This window comes from Xyrauchen texanus, chromosome 22 (genome assembly GCF_025860055.1).
Source record: "Xyrauchen texanus isolate HMW12.3.18 chromosome 22, RBS_HiC_50CHRs, whole genome shotgun sequence".
NCBI lineage: Eukaryota > Metazoa > Chordata > Actinopteri > Cypriniformes > Catostomidae > Xyrauchen > Xyrauchen texanus.
Genome location: NC_068297.1, coordinates 11,950,783 through 11,971,144, shown reverse-complemented (window position 1 = coordinate 11,971,144; position 20,362 = coordinate 11,950,783). Strand labels below are relative to the sequence as shown.

Sequence of the window (20,362 nt, the reverse complement as noted above, 5' to 3'; positions counted from 1 at the left end):
CATGTTGTTCCGAACCTGTACAACTTTCTTTCTTACGGGAAACACAAAAGATGTCAGGCAGTATGTTCGTCTCAGTCACCATTCACCTTCATTGCATCTTTTTTTCTTAATGAAAGTGAATGGTGACAGAGGATGTCATTGTGAACAACACTGTCATCTGTCATCTTCACATAAGAAAGAGAGTTATACTGGCTTGGAGCAACATGAGTGTGAGTAAATGATTTTCATATTTAGATGAAATTACCTTGTAAGTTTTTGTAATATATTTTCACATATAACTAAGATTTTTCTTATAAATGCATTTTCTATCCTGTTATCTTCCTGTAGGATGATGCACTGGGTAATCTGAATCTGGCATTTGACATAGCTGAAAAACATCTGGACATCCCCAAAATGTTGGATGCAGAGGGTAAACTTTTAGAAAGTTTCAACTCAATTTTAAGGAACTTTTAGCACGTATAGTGTTTTCTGTATATATAGTGTATATGGTTTCAAAGGAGCTTTACAGAAATATGAGCCTTAGTACCCCCAGAACACTAAAGCATGGTGGTTGCTTTAAGATGTTTTGTTTGGGAAAAAATATGGAGACCTGTCTAGAGAGATGTTGTCGGTAGACCTGTCAAGTCCTCAGTTGCTTTTGTTAAAGCAGCAAAACTATACAAGATTGCAAAAAAATATATAAAATGTTTCTATTGATACCGTATCTTTAAAATTATTGCAAAAAATGGCCTTTGCTCCACAGTCCTAGTTAGTACAGACAGGCCAAATTAAAGGACTGTCATGACTTATGTCTCCAGTTACTACCACACGTTTGCAGAGGCTCAGAAATTACATCTGCTTCCGGAACTAATTCCAGATGTTTTAGAGATGTAGTTTCCCCAGTGGTCCTTTATCCTTCTAATGTTACTGTGGTTGTGTTTTGTGCATTTCCTTGTGGTCTTACTATTTTCTTTCCTTAGCACCCTCCTGTAATTTGTCTCCTCTCCTGCAGACATTCTGAACACCCCTAAGCCTGATGAGAGAGCTATTATGACATATGTGTCCTGCTTCTACCATGCATTTGCTGGAGCTGAACAGGTACTAAGTGCTAGCATGAGAAAAACACCTAGATCTTTGTGTTCCTCTTTGCCTATGTCCCTCCACTGCTATCCTTACCACCATCCTTCCATTCTTACTCTTTTCTCTCCATCAGGCTGAAACTGCTGCTAACAGGATTTGTAAGGTGCTGGGAGTGAATCAGGAAAATGAGAAGTTGATGGAAGAATATGAAAGACTGGCTAGTGAGGTCAGGAGACACACTGCACAAATAAGTACATTGGCACACACTTGTTGGTTAAAATTATTTCCCCACGCACATGGCCTTGTCTACATAATCAGAATAGAGAAATAGTTGAAAAGGTATTTCTTTGCAATTACTGACACTGATGAATTGTGCTCAATTATAATAGTAAACTTAAGCTGTCCTTTCTTCTCTAGCTGTTGGAGTGGATTAGACGTACCGTCCCCTGGCTGGAGAACCGTGTGGCGGAGAAGACTATGGCAGAGATGCAGCGGAAGCTGGAGGATTTCCGAGATTACCGCAGAATGCACAAACCGCCCAGAGTGCAGGAGAAGTGTCAGCTAGAGATCAGCTTCAACACCCTGCAGACTAAACTCCGCATCAGCAACCGGCCTGCCTTCATGCCCTCTGAGGGAAAGATGGTGTCGGTGAATTGAATTTAAAGCATTTTTCTTCAGGTTTATAAATGGACAATTATTCTAGTAATGGGTAGAAAAATATATACAGTATGCTGTCAGTTTTACACAAATTAAATATTTTCCTGATAATATTTTCATAATTTATTTGGGCTTTAGTGCAGTGACAATATAGACACCAATTATTTAATTTAGCAAACACCATGTTGTCTTTGTGATATGGTCACTGTTTTTCCTCACACAGTATAAATTGGTCTTTATGCATGAAAAATGACTGTACAACGTAGCTGCCTTTATATTTCTGGAATGTGGTCCCTCACAGGGAGATTACCATATTAGGGGGTCCTTGTTTGAAAACCCTGAACTAGAAGACTATCATGATGTTCATTACTTTTAAGAGCAGTAGGCCTCTATAATTGTCTCAGATTGTGGGTGTTTTTGAGTGTGGTTGAATGTACGCCGTATGCAACTCATGAATCATGTGGGATGGGAATCGAACCGCCAACCCTGTGATTAGTGGCCAACCCACTCTACCACCTGAACCACACCCGACGTAAATGTACATGTAAATGAATGTGCGTTTGTGTGTTTTTGTAGGACATAGCGAGTGCTTGGCAGGGGCTGGAACAGGCTGAGAAGGGCTATGAGGAATGGTTGCTGACTGAAATTAGGAGACTGGAAAGATTGGACCATTTGGCAGAGAAATTCAGACAGAAAGCCACCAACCATGAGTGCTGGGCTGCAGGTGTGTCACAAACAGTGTGTGTGTGAATGTTTGTGAGTTTCATTACTATGATACTGCAAACTGTCCAGCTGACTCCGGTAATGTATGTTAAATCCCTGTGAACTGGGGGGCCTGGGTAGCTCAGTGAGTATTGATGCTGACTACCACCCCTGGAGTCATGAGTTTGAATCCAGAGAGTGCTGAGTGACTCCAGCCAGGTCTCATAAGCAACCAAATTAGGCCGGTTGCTAGGGAGGAGGGGATAACCTCCTCGTGGTCGCAATTAGTGGTTCTCGCTCTCAATGGGGTGCGTGGTAAGTTGTGTGTGGTTCACGGAGAGTAGCACGAGCCTCCACATGCGGAGACTCCGTGGTGTCATGCACAACGAGCCACGTGATAAGATGCGCGGATTGAGGGGCTCAGAAGCTCAGGCAACTGAGACTTATCCTTCACCACCCGGATCAAGGTGAGTAACCGTTCCACCACAAGGACTAAGTAGTGAGAATTGGGCATTCCAAATTGGGGAGAAAAGGACTTTGTAACTGCCTGGCCAACTTTGAGACTATTGCAGAACATCTAACTTAATTGACTTAATATGATTAAATTGGCAAGATTGCAACTTGCATTCCTTTTTGGATAAAATCATTTGCTAAATGGATAAATCTAAATGTAATTCAAATGCTTTGCAATAGGTAAGGAGGAGATGTTGACACGGAAGGATTTTGAGTCATCATCACTAATGGAAGTTCGAGCTTTGCTGCGGAAACACGAGGCATTTGAGAGTGACCTTTCTGCCCACCAGGACAGAGTCGAGCAGATTGCTGCTATTGCTCAGGAGCTCAAGTATGACCTTTGACCCCTTAAATAATGTGTGTCCTCTACTACAGTATATGCTCAAGCATAACACTTATAACAGTGAATAACATCTTGTGCCATGCCACAAAGACAGTGTTGGAACTACGAGTTCATTCTAGTTAGTATGCTCATTCAAGTATGTACTTTGTCCTTGTGACTGACCTGTGAGTTCTGTTTCCCCATACCCTGCAGGGACTGGATAGCTTCGTATCTCTTACACCGCTTATCTACTGCTACACACACGCAAACACATACACACGCGCACACACACACACACACACACACACACACACACACACACACACACACACACACACACAGACACACACACACTCATGTTGGCGCGACTATCCTTATGAGGACTCTCCATAGACATAATTATTTTTATACTGTACGAACTATAGATTATATCCCTTAACCCTACCCATAAACATAACCCTCACAAAAACCTGCATTTTTACATTATAAATTATGTGATTTGAATTATGGGGACACTAGAAATGTAATTACCAGTTTGTAACCTAAACAAATCTCCTCGTAAACCACACAAACACACACACACACACACACACACACACACACACACACACACACACACACACACACACACACTGTGCATCGCTGTCTTTCTATTTTAGCATACATTATCTCCATGCAGGCGTGATTAATTGTCTGTGCATGTGTGTATTTAGCCTGTAGTTCTGACCTTTAGGCTGTTGCTGTGTACAGTGTAATATCATTTATTAGCTATGGAGGTTTGCTAGTATGGACACAAAAGGCAAACGGAAAAGAAACACTATGAACAGTTTGACACTACTATAAGGAAGTTGAAAGTTGATTTGTATTTTAAAGTATAGTTAGGCCATGGAAAACAGGATTGACTTCAAAGAGGGCAATGTACATCTATAGTACGGTAGTTCACCAAGCAACAAGCTACTCATTGTTTATAGTAGTTATTAGACTATGCAGTGAAGCTACTCTTTTGAAAAATTAACTACATTAAAAGCTATTAACAAAATCATAAGCAACTTAATAGGGTAATTTAATGTATAAATGAACATATAAGTTACACTAAATTCAGCTTAAATTAATGTTATGAAAAACAGCATTTAATTATTTACATAAAAACATTCCTAAAATACCCAGCCAGGACTTGTATCAGTTAATTGTTTTTTGAATCTGTTCATTTCACAAGGGTCAGAAAGATGTTGGGAAAAAATAAACTTCTCTTTTTGGTGCAAGAAACCTTAACTTACTGTACGTTAGTGGTCTTCAGGAGAAAATGAATATCAAAGTATTAAATTCTTCAAAAGTGGAAAGTGTTTCCATAGGATGCAACACAACCATTTTTATTCCACGTTATTGTTACAAGGTGCTTCTTCTTTTAACCACTAGAGGGAGACATATTCAACAGCAGATTGTAGTGTTATTTGATGCCTGAAGCCTCTCTCTCTGTCTCTCTGTCTGTCTGTCTTTATTGGTCACTTTAAAGTGAGCTGGACTATCATGATGTGGCATCAGTGAATCAAAGGTGTCAAAGTATCTGTGACCTCTGGGACCAGCTGGGCACACTCACCCAGAAACGCAGAGAGGCATTGGAGGTATGCTGTGTACAGGGTTGGGCGGATTACTTTAAGAAAGTATTCTGGGCTGAATACAAAGTACTCTTTCTAAAATGTATTCAGTAAAGTATTCTGAATGCATCAAATAAAAATTAATGTATTCAAAATACTTTTAGAATACATATTAATAAAGGTAAGGCACAATAGGAAGAATTACATGTGATGTTAGTATTATCTGAAGTGAATCAGAATATCATGCTTCTTTTACTTAGATGTGGAGTTGGACACTAATGTTTTTCTTTGTGGAAGGCTTGTAACAAAATTGTAATCTTTTTTTATCTCCATATTTAATTGAACTAATGAAGAATAATATATTTTGACACATAATTAAAAAAGAAATGCAAATAAACCATTTTTATTTTTGAGATGATAACAGGATATAACGTGTAGAAATTAAACAAAATTGTGAGGTCAATTGACAACAATATACAGTAGTATATTCATGATTTTAACCAAACTTGCTTGCATATTTCCATAAGGCCTATTTATTAATTGTATTTATATATTTATCTCTTTTATTACCGACACTTTTATTTTTGGGTGCTTCTGATTCTTTTACTCATCCTTTTTTTTTATTGTGATGTTATATTTTTGGTGAATCACTTTGTATGGGGGGTCTCCACTTTTCTCCCAGTTTGGAATGTCCAATTCCCAATTTTGCTCTAAGTCCTCATGGTGGCTAGGGACTTGCCTCAATCTGGGTGGCGGAGGACGAATCTCAGCTGCCTCCGCGCCTGAGAATGTGAAATCACGCATCTTATCACGTGGCTTGTTGAGCGCGTTACCTAGACATAGCACATGTGGAGGCCCACGCCACCCACCGCGGCCTCCACGGTCAACTTACCACGTGCCCCACTGAGAGTGAACCACATTATAGCGCTCACGAGGCGGTTACCCTGTGTGATCCTACTCTCCCTAGCAACCGGGCCAATTTGGTTGTTTAGGAGACCTGGCAGGAGTCACTCTCTTCATTCTGTTACAACCTAACCCTGGCTGCGCATATGTGTTTGTTTGTGTGTGTGTGTGTGTGTGTGTGTGTGTGTCTATATATATATATATATATATATATATATATATATACTTATCTATAGTTTTGGCACAACTTTGTTGAATTCAAGAAAATGAATCGGTTACTAACGTAACCTCGGTTCTCTCTAGATGAGGGAACGAGTATTGCGTAAGCTAGCTTACGCTACGGGAAAGATTCATCTTTTCTGAGATACTGAAGCCAAAAAATTATCCTTAATTTTGTATCCACTGTCAACGCAGTGCGGCAGCTGCAGACCTTGAGCAGGCTAGCTAGCGAGCTCATTGGTTGCTCTGCGGCAACTGCTGCAGCCTATAGACGAGCTTGGGCGAACTCGCATCCAATGAGAGGCGTCCGCGTGCTCACTGCATCAAAGCCCGCCAAAAAGGGCGTGACTAGAGTGCATATAAGCGTAGTTCGTAGGCTGGAACCCTGGTTTTCATTGAATGAAGCGAAAAATCGCCGCTGGCGCGAAAGCACGGCCGATTACGCAATACTCGTTCCCTCATCTAGAGAGAACCGAGGTTACGTTAGTAACCGATTCGTTCTCTTCACGAGAGGTTCTCTCAGTATTGCGTAAGCTAGCTTATGCTACGGGAACCCTTTGTCAACGCCATGCGCGCCAAGCATCCACTGCATGAGCCCCAGGGAATTAAGGGGACCGGGGAGCCCTTGTGAGTGGGGAATTAATATTTGGCCGGAAAGAGTGCGGGCCAGTGTGTGTGTAGTACATAAGCACATAGACAGAGCGGCGGTGCCGGTCTGTGTGGACTGTGTCCCATTAATGCAGCTCACCAGGGAGCTGTAGCGTATAAACCGCTAGCAGTTTAGCCTGCAGAGCGGGTACTTCCAGGTTGTAAAATCTGACAAAGGTGGAGGGGGAAGCCCAGCCCGCTGCCACACATATGTCGTGAATGGAAATCCCGCTGGACCATGCCCACGAGGAGGCCATGCCTCTAGTGGAGTGAGCCTTAATGCCTAGCGGGCATGGTAGGTCTTTTGACGCGTACGCGGCAGCAATAGCGTCCACTATCCATCTGGACAGTGTCTGTTTCGAGGCGGCGAGACCTTTGGTGCGCCCTCCGAACGAAACTTCTGAAAGATGCGGAGCGCGCAGTATACAATCTCAGTGCTCTGACTGGGCAAAGTAGATTGGCGTTGCGTTCGCTATCAGATGCTGGTAGCGCCAACAAGGAAATGATCTGTGCTCTGAAAGGAGTACCGACCACCTTGGGGACGTAGCCGTGTCTAGCTTTAAAATGACCTTGGAGTCACTTGGTCCAAACTCAAGACACGCAGCGCTGACAGATAGCGCGTGAAGGTCTCCCACCCATTTAACTGATGATAGGGCAGTTAGAAAAACGGTTTTAAGTGAGAGGTGTTTCACATCCACGGATTGAAGTGGTTCGAAAGGGGGGGCTTTCATAGCTTCGAGAACTATAGAAAGGTCCCAGATAGGAACCGATGGGGGGTGCGGAGGGTTCATCCTTCTAGCTCCCCTGAGGAAGCGGATGACCAGCTCGTTTTTACCCTGTGACTGGCCGTGCAGGGGTTCAGCGAATGCCGCGACGGCCGCCACGTACACTTTGAGCATGGATGGGGATCTGCCCTTATCCAGCAGCTCTTGTAAAAACACGATGGGGTGGGGATGCCAGATCGTTCCGCGAGCTTGCGAGAGGAGATCTGCTCTCACTGGGATGGGCCACGGCGCTGTCAGTGACAGCTGCGTAAGCTCCGGGAACCATGTTTGATTCTCCCTATGGGCTATGAGGAGCACCGAGTGGTGCGTTTCCCTGATCCTCTGCATTACCTGTGGCAATAGCGAGACGGGAGGGAAGGCGTAAAGCGGGCGGTTGGGCCAGTCCTGGGCCAGCGCGTCCTCGCTTTTCGAGAAAAATATTGGGCAGTGAGAGTTCTCTTCTGACGCAAAGAGGTCTATCTCTGCTCTCCTGAATATGCGCCATAACGTCTGGACTGTTTGAGCGTGCAGGGACCATTCCCTTGGGGGAATATTGTCTCTGGACAGTCTATCTGGGCCGTCGTTCAGGTGGCCAGGCACGTCGCGTCGCCCTCAGCGGCGCGAGGTGGCGCTGGGACCAACTCAGTATGCGTTTCGTCAGATGGAAGAGGTTCCTGGATCTGACACCGCCCTGACGGTTTAGATAGGATACCACAGACCTGTTGTCCGAGCGGACCAGGACGTGGTGACCCTGAATGATCGGGAGGAAGCGCCGCGGCGTACTCGACCGCTATCATTTCCAGACAATTTATTTGAAGGAGCTTTTCCTGAACTGACCATAGGCCAAAAACCGGAGAGCCCTCGCGGACCGCGCCCCAACCCGTGTTGGGCGTGTTCTGTCGAGATGACTTTTCGGCGAGATACAGCTCCCATCATCACACCCCGCTGATACCACTCGGCCACTGTCCAGGGCTGCAGAGCTGAAATACAGGTCTTAGTCACTCCGATTGGCTGGCGGCCTGTGGCCCAAGCCCGGCGAGACGCTGGTGTTTAGCCAATGCTGAAGCGAGCGATGCGCAGTAAACCCAGTTGAAGTACTGCTGCGGCTGAGGCCATGTAGCCTAGCACTCTCTGAAACTTCTTCAGAGGTGTGAGGCTGTTCATCTGAAATGACGCGGCTAGTCCCTGACTCCGCAAACCCTGACTCCGCAGGGGTGCGAGCGCCGCGTCCATGCACTTCGTGAAAGTACGGGTGCTAAGGACAGGCCGAACGGAAGGACGGTGTATTGATAAACCTGGCCATCGAGCTGAATCTCAAGAATGGCCTGTGACGGGATTTATCTGAATCTGAAAGTATGCATCTTTCAGATCGAGAGAAATAAACCAGTCCCCTGGCGCATCATCGCTGAGGAGTTTGCTGGTTGTAAGCATTTTGAACGGTCTTTTTGCAAGCTTTGTTCAAAACCCTGAGATCTAATATTGGTCTGAGGCCGCCGTCTTTCTTGGGAACGAGAAAATAACGGCTGTAAAACCCCGACTCGGCTCAGGGAGGCGGCACTCTCTCTATGGCCCTTTTGCACAGAAGGTTTGCTATTTCTGAACGAAGCATGCACACTGCTTCCGTGTTCACAGTAGTTTCGAGCCGCGCTCTGTAGTGAGGAGGACGGCGATCGAACTGTAGCAAATAGCCCTGTTTTATTGTGCTTAACACCCATTCGGATATCCCTGGAATATCTTCCCACGCTTTGAAGCGTAATGTTAGTGGGTGAGTGGCCAAATCGCTCTGATTGCCGCACACAGCGCGCTGAACAGAATGTGTGAGCGTGCTTACTGTGCTTATGCTGGACTGCTTGCAGACAGCATGGACAGGCTGTTCTGTGAGTGACTTCCCGATTGAGGTGAATGGGGAAAGAGTCACGTCTGTTAAGTGATACGCAAGCATAGTCACGGGCACGGGACTTACATACGAGGGCCGCGGGGGGGCGGCGGTCTGCGGCGGCTGTCTGAGCGCGATCGAGGGCGGCCGCCCTGTCGACGCTGAGAAGTCTGGCTTTGTTGAGCTGGGCGCTGTGAAGAGGCTCGTGCAGGCTTTTTGGACCTCTGAAAACCGGTCAATGATTCCACTCACCGCGGAGCCGAAGAGACCGGATGGAGAGAGCGGTGCGTTGAGGAACGTAGAGTGCTCTGCTTCTCCCATGTCGGCTAGCGTTAGCCACAGATGTCTCTCGGTCACAGTCAGCGCGGCCATGCACTTCCCTATAGCTTGGGCTGCAGCTTTGGTAGCGCGGAGGGCAAGGTCCGTAGCACTCCGTATGTCTGCAACCGCCTCTGGATGCCTGCTGTCCTCATCCCACTCCCGCAGAAGGTCCGCTTGGAGGATCTGTAGGACGGCCATAGAGTGCAGAGCAGATGCAGCTTGGCCAGCGGCGGAATAGGCGCGGCCAACACAGGCGGAAGTTGTTCTGCAGGCCTTAGACGGGAGCACTGGTTTAGACCGCCATCTCGCGGAGGGCGGGCAAAGGTGTGCTGCTACCGCATCCTCGACCGGAGGGATGGAAGCGTAGCCCTTCTCAGTGGCGCCGTCCACCGAGCAAGAGAGGTGGAGATGTGGGATCGGACCCTGGCCGAGAAAGGCGCGTTCCATGATTTGGAAAGCTCGGCGTGGAGTTCCGGCAGGAAGGAGCGGCCGGGTAGCGGGTGCTGCTGGCGGCTGCTCTGTAAAGCAGCCGTCAAGTCTGTTGGGTGCCTGCTCAAGGGCGGTGACCACTTTCGAGCCCGAGGCGGTCGACGGCCTGTGTGAGGAGGCGTGTTAGTTCCCCGTCGACTCGGCGCGGGTCCTGCTGGATTCCTGGGCGAGGAGGAGCGTGTGAGCCTGACCACTCCTCGCTGTCGAAGCCATGATGGAACAGCCCTTATCCTCCGCTTCTTCGTCCGAGATGGCAGCAGAGCAGCCGCTCGGCGGCAACTGCGCATCCCGGTGGGCGGGGAGGGTGAAGGCGGTGCTTTCGAGGGATGGGCTCCGGCGAGGCAATCGCTTCTACCACTGTTTCCGGCAGCCTTTGAGGCGGCGCTTTTTTTTTTTTCTCGCGGCTGAGCGGAAGGCGGCGTGGCGGCCGGTCCTGAGCGCTCGAGTCGAGCCCGCAGGGTCGACGCCGGCAGCTCCTCGCAGAGATCGCATCCGCCGGCGAGGGCGAGCTCTGCATGCCCCAGTCCCAGGCAGAGAGCGCAGATGATGTGGCGGTCTCCGGTGCTGAGAGGAGCGGCATGAGGCGCAAGTGGAGCGAGGCATCTTAAAAAGACGCTTCGTACTCTTTTGTGAAGTTCTTTAAAAACTAGCTTGCTTTTAAAATGGATACGTCGCCGGATGGCGTAGCTCGCAGGACGGCTGAAGGTGGCGAAGACGGCCGGCTTCTTCGGCGCTGTCCACGCTTGCTTGATGCCCCTCGAATGGCGTAGCGGCTTCGGTTCAGTGACGTGAAGAGCTTCAGCTGAAGAGATGAAAATCAGGGTTCCAGCCTCGAACTACGCATATGCACTCTAGTCCGCCCTTTTGGCGGGCTTTGATGCAGTGAGCGCGCGGACGCCTCTCATTGGATGCGAGTTCGCCCAAGCTCGTCTATAGGCTGCAGCAGTTGCCGCAGAGCAACCAATGAGCTCGCTAGCTAGCCCGCTCAAGGTCTGCAGCTGCCGCACTGCGTTGACAATGGATACAAAATTAAGGATAATTTTTTGGCTTCAATATCTCAGAAAAGATTAATCTTTCCCGTAGCGTAAGCTAGCTTACGCAATACGAGAGAACCTCTCGTAAGAGAACCTCCCTCTGGGAACGTTTTGGTATGTCCTCATTTGGGAAAACCATCCATACAAATACATTGTTGATAAACATGCAAAAAGGGTTAGGATTGGGTTGTGGGTAAGGGTTAGTATTATAATCAGATGTATATAAAAACAATAGTGTAAGTGTTATGTGCTCATTTAGATAACTAAATGCGTTTCTAGGGCATATAATCTTTACTGTTCTACAAAACATATTTTATTTTTCTTTTTTTTTTTTTCTAGAATGTACTGTGAAACATATTTAAGGAATAGCTCACCCCAAAAAAAGTATTACAGAATTTCTTTAAAGGATCCAATGTAAAAACAATAAGCAGCTGATATGGTCTGAATCTGTGTTTTGTTGTCTTGTCTGTAGAGGACAGAGAAACTTCTGGAGACAGTGGAGCAGCTGTTTCTGGAATACGCAAAGAGATCTGCACCCTTCAATAACTGGATGGAGGGAGCCATGGAAGACCTGCTGGACATGTTTATAGTGCACACCATAGAGGAGGTCCAGGTAAACCCAACATAAACCCAAAGAAAAAGATACTGTAAATAAACACAAGAATAAAGACCTTTTCTTCTAAAGTTCTCTTTGTCTGTGTTCCTCATTGTGTGCAGAGTCTGATAGCTGGTCACGAGCAGTTTAAAGCCACTCTTCCTGTAGCAGATGCAGAAAGGCAGGCCATACTCGGCATTCAGCAGGAAGTTCTGAAAATCTCCATTAGTTACGGTATCCGTGCAGATCTCACCAACCCCTACAGCACCATAACTACTGAAGAGATCGCTGCCAAGTGGGACAAGGTCAGACACGCACACCACAAATCTCAAAGAAATATTCTGAGTTCAATACAAGTTAAACACAATTGACAGCATTTGTGGAATAATGTTGATTATATATCATCAACTGAGCATAATTTGTATTGAACCCAGAATATTTCTTTAAGAGTTTGATGCTGAGTTTGTGAGTAAATCTGCAGCTCGTGCACATGAATGTGTGATATTTGCCATGAACAGCTAATAGGTGAAGCTTTAAGAGAGTCGGCATGATTTGCTTCTTGCGAGAAATTCAGCGAGATTTACGTCTCCACTGAAGATCAAGAGATAATTATGAAAATATTTTATCATTTACACAACATGAAGAAACACTGTTGCTGATTCTGCTGCAAAAGAATAAATAATAACTGAATATAATGTGTAAGTTCACATTAAATAAGAACATACAGGCTTATTCATTTTAAAAGCATGAAGATCTATATATTTATCTAAAATGTAAATGCATTTTTATTAATATTAATGTTAAGCCCAATATCATTTAATAAAGTGCAAGCAGTTTCATTTTGTGTGATAGTCTAATATAATTCTAACCAGGATATTTGTTTGTGTGCAAAGTCTCGTCACACAATAAATTTGTCTTTAAAGTGTGACAATCACCTTACAAACACTTTAGCAACCAGTATTGTTTTCGAGGTTCTCGGCATCACTCTTTGCATGTAAAGAAATGCAAATAAACTCAGTAATAAATTTTAATGTGCTGCTCAAAAGATAAAGGTTTCCCCATTCTCTCAAACAAATCATCTTATAATATCTTAATACACAGGTCTAATAATACATAGAATCTTAATATATAAATATAAATTCATGAAACATATCCATTTGTGAAGGGCGCATGTGAATGAGAGATACAAGGGGAGTGATTTAATCGCACCAGAGATGTCACTCACAGCTGATTAGTGCAGATTCAGATTGCGATCTGTAACCCAGAATAAAACTTGCTCTGGATCAGGTTAGGCATGTAGCATAAAATGCTATGGCCATGAGCACCAGTAAAAACCGACCCACCTTCTTGAAACTGAAAAACCAGAGTTTGCTCAAACTACACTCAAACTTACCTGGGTAGCCCCTGAAACTGGCTTTGACAGGCCACTTATATAACAAAGGAATAAATTATAACAGTGAATATTTTTCTGTTTTATGAACAGTTTTGAAAATGTTACTATACTAAACTTTGGTTTTCCTGAATTCATGAATTGTCATGCTAGTCAGGATGAATTATGCTAGTTCATGCTGGTTTTATCTATATGATGCTTTTTTTCAAACAAAAACAGTTCTTTTCAAGTGTGCCCTTAGATTTAATGAGGATGTATGTTCATTCAGGTGAAGAAATTGGTTCCCCAGCGTGACAATGCACTGCAGGAGGAGTTAGCTCGACAGCATGCTAATGAGAGGCTCAGACGCCAGTTTGCGGCCCAGGCCAACCTCATCGGACCCTGGATACAGACCAGGATGGAGGTGGGTGGCCGAGCCATCAGCAAATGAGACGTACATAAAATTGGTGAAAAGAAACAGATGTTTATTGTAAACATTATCAAAAAATACTTGACAAAAGAGAATTTTCAAACATTGGCAATGTTTTTGGCAAATTTTGGAACAAACACAAGGGGGACTGAACACTTCTGTTAATCGGTCAAGTGGGCACAGTTATTGCCAGTTGCAAGTATGGTCAAATTGCCCCCTGGAGTTGCAAGTTCGAATCCAGGGCGTGCTGAGTGACTCCAGCCAGGTCTCTTAAGCAAACAAATTGGCCCGTTTGCTAGGAAGGGTAGAGTTACATGGGGTAACCTCCTCATGGTCACGATTAGTGGTTCTCGCTCTCAATGGTGTGAGTGGTAAGTTGTGCGTGGGTCGCAGAGAGTAGCATGAGCCTCCACATGCGGAGTCTCCGCGTTGCCATGCACAACGAGCCATGTAATAAGATGCGCAGATTGACGGTCTCAGAAGCTGAGGCAACTGAAACTTGTTTTCTGCCACCCGGATTGAGGTGAGTAACCGTGCCACCATGAGGAACTTCTAAGTAGTTGGGCATTCCAAATTGGGAGAAAAGGGGATAACAAAAATAAATACAAATTGGTAAAATTGCCTGGCTGAAACATCAGTCTATCACTGATAGATACCGTATGTATTACTATAGAAATATATGTATTGCATGTCAATCTTGAATTGTTGTACATGTGTTAATGACACAACAGGAGATTGGCTGTTGTTCTGTGGCGATGGGCGGGACGCTGGAGGATCAGATGACCCAGCTGAAGCAGTATGAGCATGTGATTGTGAGCTACAAACCCAACATTGACAGACTAGAGGGAGACCACCAACTCATCCAGGGGTCACTTATCTTTGACAACAAACACACAAGCTACACCATGGAGGTACAGTCATGCACACATGCATAAATTATTTAGCTCCTGTAGTTCAAATGATTATGGTGCAACAACAAGATAATAGGTTTGATTCCCAGGGAGCTCACAAAATGGACAAAACCTACATCTGTTATGCACTGCAATCTTACAAATGTGATGAAATGTAAACATCCATGTTCATGCATATTCTGGTGTATTTACATATATATTTATTTATTATTTTAGAATAATTCTAACACTTAGCAACAAGTTTAAATCGTGCCTTGATCCTGTTTAATTACTGCAATATCCCTCTGTCTTTCAGCATATCCGAGTTGGATGGGAGCTCCTCTTGACCACGATCGCTCGCACTATAAATGAAATTGAGACTCAGATTCTGACACGCGATGCAAAGGGCATCAGTCAGGAACAGATGAACGAATTCCGCTCCTCGTTCAACCACTTTGATCGGGTGCTGTACTCTGTGTTTACGTAAATTAACTACACTAACCTATTTTTTACTGTGACTTGATGCTCTATTAAACTGTATTTAATCTGCACTACCCCTCTACCCCACTGAGCATTGAAATACAATAAAAAACAACTAATCTGTCCACAGAAACACATACATTTACTTTTGCTTTATTTTATCTACTGTATGCTTTGCCTTAAATTTATCAGAGGCTTCACAAGGCAAGAGTGGGAACTATCTCTCTCATCAGATTATGCAAAAAAAAAAAAAGTGAATGAGGCAAGACACAGTAAAGCTGTGCAAAGAGATCTCAGGAAGAGAAGAGTAAACTCATGCCTGATGAGTTTAAAGCATGTCTGATCAGCATTGGTCATGTGGGAAATGATAAACAGGTACTAACAACACCCCTCTTCCCAACATGTCCACTAATCCTTAACCCCAGCATGTAGTTCTTTGCATAGATTGTTATATATATTTATCCCAGTGTCTAGCAGGATGTAGATCTGATGTATTTCTCCTACTTTTTCTGTCTGCGGTTGTATGATGTCTCATTTGTTTTGTTTATGTGTGTGAATGTATGTGTGTTTCTGTGTTAGGTGCTATCATTTTTCCTTCTCTCCATTGCTTTGTTTTTCCTACCGTGCCCTCTGTTATCCGTCCACACTCAACCGCTGTGCTTTAACATTTGTGGTGCAGAAGAAGAACGGTGCGATGGATTCTGATGACTTTAGGGCCTGTCTGATCTCAATGGGCTATGATCTGGTATGGTTCAGAGAGGACTGCAAATAAAAAAATCTAGTTTTTGTCTTGTTTTCTAGATGTTTTTTCATTATGTTGTGGCTTAGGTTTGTTGTGCTGATGTTTATTTGCATTGTGTTTTCCACTTGGCTTTGTTGTTCAAACAAGAAGAAAAAAAAAACTATTATTAACTAACTTAATTATTTTTTTCATATTTTTTTAAGCATAAATTTAACAGAATTAAGTGAGTTTTAGAAATTGTGCTGGGCAAATGATAAAATACAGGAAGTATAATATACTTTATATAGCATAGCAACAACATATTGTGATGATGGGAGAGTATTTCAGTTTTTAAATTCTATAAATGTGTAAATGTTTGTGTCTGTGTTTTTAAGGGTGAAGTGGAGTTTGCTCGGATCATGATGCTGGTTGATCCAAACACAACAGGTGTTGTGTCATTCCAGTCCTTCATTGACTTCATGACCAGAGAGACAGCAGACACCGATACAGCTGAACAGGTCATCGCCTCCTTCAGGATCCTCGCTGCAGACAAGGTGCGTGTGTGGGTCATGTTGTTTACCTAATCTCAAATGAAGAGGAGCATCTCTCTCCGAGATATTCTTTCCATACACCTTATCTGTTGTTTGTTGGGTCTTTTACAGCCGTATATTCTGGCTGATGAGCTAAGGCGAGAGCTTCCACCAGAACAGGCAGAGTACTGCATTAGCAGGATGCCCACATTCACTGGCAGTGGAGCTTTAAATGGAGCCCTGGACTACACCGCCTTCTCCACTGCCCTCTATGGAGAGAGTGACCTTTAACTTCAGTACCTGACCTTTGACCTTGAAAATTCCACCTCAATTGTTACCCTATTAAATTCTTTACCCAGTGGATCCAGTGCACCAAAGTAATTAAAACATGCAAGTTACATGAAACAAATGTTAATTTCCATATTTACAGTAGATATTGTTATTTGCTAGATATTATGGTTTATTAAATAAAACTTTTTTTAAATAAAACCTTTGCAACGCAGTCAAAATGCAGCCAATAAAGTGAATATTTTGCCATTTAGCTGCAAGTGTATGAAATTGATGTTCACTTTGTTCCTATTGAATTAGTGGAAATTATAAGAATAAATAATCATTTATGTATTTCTTTTGGTCATGTAGTACAATAACAATTGAGATTCAATGTGTCACTGTATACATTACATTTGATTGAAATAAAAAATCAGTAATGCACCACACATTTTATGTTATGAATTTATTCTCTTTATTTTCTTTATAGAATTAAATCCTTTGTCTTTTCAAGTGTAAAACCTACAGCATGGAAGATTTAGCAAATTGAATTACTCGCAAATTGCCATGGTTAATTGAGAAAGTCAACTTTCCTGTTTTTACCCTGGTAGTATCCCTCAAAACATCCAGAGTAGAATTCCAGAATTGCTGGAATTGTACTGAGGTCCAGCATATGCTCTCAGAAAATCAGGGGATGTTTTTACCAGTTAGAACACTCTTTTTATTTTTTGCTGAATGGGAACTCAAAGTACAGGTTCATCTTTGACAACATCACCTGACCCTTTGCTACAGTGCCTGATATACAGTATTTTTTTTATAAAGTAAGGAGAGGAGGCATGTGTCATTCTCATTAGTAAAGAATATGTATCTAATAAAGAAATGTATAATAAACTATACACTTATTTCAAAGGGAAAACAAGAATATTTGTCTTACACCATATATATATATATATATATATATATTCTTGTTTTAAGCATAGTTTACTCAGTTTTAGATTGCTCAATTAACTTGCTCAGAAGACAAGACTTAATATCTTATACCATTTTACTTGTCAAGTTAATATATCTTGTTTTAAGAATATTTCGATATTTTTACTGGAAAACAAGAAAGAATATTTTTGTTCTTTTTGCAGTGTACTGATTTTGTTTGAACATTTTCATCAAGTCGAGAAGTTGTCAGTGCAATCTACAGTTAAAAACAAAAAAATATTTTGTGACAATACCTGACTTTTTTAGGAATATTCAGTTGTACTCTTCAAGGTTCAAATGTCTTCATGTTAAAATGTTTGGGATATTAAAACTTTTTGATTTCCAGAAATATCAGGTCACACCAGTGGCATGTACTGTGGAATTGCATTGTGATTTTGCATTTCAATTTGTTATCCCACAAAAATATCTTTAATACACAACAATGAAAGTGAGTTGTGAATATTTTTGGTGTTAAATTACTATGAGCAAGAAGGCCAAATATGTTTCTTTTAGTCACATAAATAAAAAAATTAATCTTATTAAATTAACAAGTCTCTGCATTTGTTATATTTCAAAAATTTATTGAATGTAAATAAATATACATATAATGATACATGAATAATATATGTAAAATGATACATGCATTTTTATATAATATAAAATAATTATTGATTAGTTCATCTTTAATAATAATTAGATGTTAATGTTTCATGTCTCTGTGGCTAAGAAACATGAAACATTTCTTTCTTTCTTTCTTTCTTTCTTTCTTTCTTTCTTTCTTTCTTTCTTTCCACACATGGTAAACATCTTACTTTCCCACTTTAACCTTATCAAATGTGAGCAGTATTATCTCATGATGGGTGGTTTCATGGTCTCTCTCTCTGTCCTGGGATGCACCTGTGGCTGGATAAGTGGGAGTTGTTCAGTCTTCTGTTTCTTGCACACCGGATCCTGAACGTCCAAAGCACAGCTACAGAGTCTCTGAAAATGATGGATACAGTAGAGGGGGAAGATGAAATTCAGTTTCTGCGAACTGTAAGTAATAGACTGCATTACAGTACAAAATAAAAATTATAGTGCAAATATGTACAGGTTTGCATGCAGGCATGTTTCTAAATGTTTTTAATTTAAGTTGTCATTTAAGACAATTTCATACTGACCTCAACAATCAACCATTAATCTGTCTATTGCTTAAGGGCTGTGCACATTAATGTATATATAAAGTTATGGACAGCATTAATGCTATGTGCTTGATGATTTACAGTGTTTGATTCCCATTTTTTGGCCCATATCTCAGATGTCTATTTTTATTGTGTGTTATCAGTAGTAGGAGAACTGGAGAGACTGTTGGATGTGTGAGCTATCCACTTTCAGCCTCATATCTCTAAAAGAAAGATAAATGGGACATGGCGCTTTCTCTCTCTCTCTCTCTTTCTCTACACACACACACACATGTTGGGTTTCCGTGTTTTATAGGGACTTTCCATAGACATAATTGTTTTTATACTGTACAAACTTTATATTCTAAAACATAATTTAGTACGATTTATAAGCTGTTTTCCTCATGGGGACCAGGTAAATACACGCTCTCACACGCTCGCATGTTTCTGTGACAAATAATGTATATGTAGAAATAGAAACATTATGGGCTATACTGGCTACAGTAAATCACTGGAAGTCATTTTGTGTGTGTGTGAGCTTGTATTTATCACTTTGTGGGGACCAAATGTCCCCATAAGGATAGTGAAACCAGAATTTGTTGACATTGTGGGGATAATTTGTCGGTCCCCATGAGGAAAAGAGCTTATAAATCATACTAAATTATGTTTTTTGAAAATGTAAAAATGCAGAAAGTTTTCTGTGAGGTTTAGGTTTAGGGGTAGGGTTAGGTTTAGGGGATAGAATATAAAGTTTGTACAGTATAAAAACCATTATGTCTATGGAAAGTCCCCATAAAACATGGAAACACAACATGTGTGTGTGTGTATGTGCGTGCACTGGAATTCATTGACAAGCAATAGGTGTTGGAATTCTCCATTCAATGTCCGTCTAATTATACACCAGCATTCAGTCCTTTTAAGGCTGTACTGTAACAGTGCCACAGAAACAGAAGTTATTCTCCATGGCACATTTAATCACCAAAGTTTAGGCAATTCAAATAAGTCATATTTTACTGCATTACCTTCTCAAACATTATAATTTATCATGCATTTGTTTCTCAGATGTTTAATGTTTATTTTCTGTCACAGTAGTTTTTGTTCTGTCTGTGCAATGAGAAAAGCACCGAAATAAATATAGTCACATTTAAATTTTCATATAATGTAAAAATATTGCTAAAGCTCGATCCATCTGCTGATACATAACTAAAGGGTTTCAATATTACTGTATAAGTAGATTCATTTTAAACATTATTACATCATAAAGCTATGAAACAAATGTAATGTTCTTGTTATTTCAGATTTCTTTATTTATTTTTAGTTAAGCTTTGGTTAGATTGTAATAGCTTTGGAATTCAGTTTGGGGGAAGCACAACTGCAGTTTAAAAACAATGAGGGTTTTTAAATGAACAATCTCAATAAAGGTGAGCATAAAACATGGAACATATGTTTACACTAAATATCTATAAAACTACAATACAAACTAATTTACATAATGAAAACATAGTAGGCCTAATAAAAGGCAGCATTTATTTTTTTCGCTCTACAAAAGAAGACGTAGGGTCCACAGACTCGAACCGTGACTTTACAACGTTAAGAATGAGTAAGGAGGACCGTTTAGAAAAAATATATTCAGTAGAATTATTTGGATTTTTGAGGAAGAGAGGACAGTGTGTGAGCGTGCGTGACTTGTCCTTCTGCTCGCGCGACGAAGCTGAGTGCGCATACGCAAAACGAGACAACCGAGATTGCGTTTGATCGCGCGACATTGCTACTTATCGGAAAAATTATCATGATACTTGAAAAGCTATTTTGTAAACAACTGAACTGCACTGACGCTGACGCATTTAGC

At 42.2% G+C, this 20,362-nt stretch overlaps 2 protein-coding genes across 3 annotated transcripts in view; both read left to right on the top strand.

The window, feature by feature from the left end:
* The window catches only part of LOC127662218 (alpha-actinin-2-like), a 28,066-nt gene extending 11,216 nt beyond the window's left edge, over window positions 1-16,850 (top strand). Inside the window, exons 7-22 of one of the 2 annotated variants that reach the window (XM_052153317.1) lie at window positions 328-409; window positions 992-1,077; window positions 1,193-1,285; window positions 1,477-1,707; window positions 2,293-2,440; window positions 3,112-3,262; window positions 4,767-4,875; window positions 11,575-11,715; window positions 11,820-12,002; window positions 13,356-13,490; window positions 14,228-14,407; window positions 14,703-14,849; window positions 15,164-15,241; window positions 15,546-15,611; window positions 15,983-16,141; window positions 16,250-16,850. In XM_052153317.1, the coding sequence (XP_052009277.1) occupies window positions 328-409; window positions 992-1,077; window positions 1,193-1,285; window positions 1,477-1,707; window positions 2,293-2,440; window positions 3,112-3,262; window positions 4,767-4,875; window positions 11,575-11,715; window positions 11,820-12,002; window positions 13,356-13,490; window positions 14,228-14,407; window positions 14,703-14,849; window positions 15,164-15,241; window positions 15,546-15,611; window positions 15,983-16,141; window positions 16,250-16,408 (2,148 nt within the window). In that variant the 3' untranslated portion in view covers window positions 16,409-16,850. The remainder of the gene's footprint in view (window positions 1-327; window positions 410-991; window positions 1,078-1,192; window positions 1,286-1,476; window positions 1,708-2,292; window positions 2,441-3,111; window positions 3,263-4,766; window positions 4,876-11,574; window positions 11,716-11,819; window positions 12,003-13,355; window positions 13,491-14,227; window positions 14,408-14,702; window positions 14,850-15,163; window positions 15,242-15,545; window positions 15,612-15,982; window positions 16,142-16,249) is intronic. The other variant, XM_052153316.1, reaches the window with a different exon arrangement.
* A 1,454-nt stretch (window positions 16,851-18,304) lies between these two features.
* Window positions 18,305-20,362, top strand: part of ryr2b (ryanodine receptor 2b (cardiac)) — a 72,822-nt gene continuing 70,764 nt past the window's right edge. Inside the window, exon 1 of the mRNA XM_052153338.1 lies at window positions 18,305-18,388. Within this exon, the coding sequence (XP_052009298.1) occupies window positions 18,341-18,388 (48 nt within the window). The 5' untranslated portion in view covers window positions 18,305-18,340. The remainder of the gene's footprint in view (window positions 18,389-20,362) is intronic.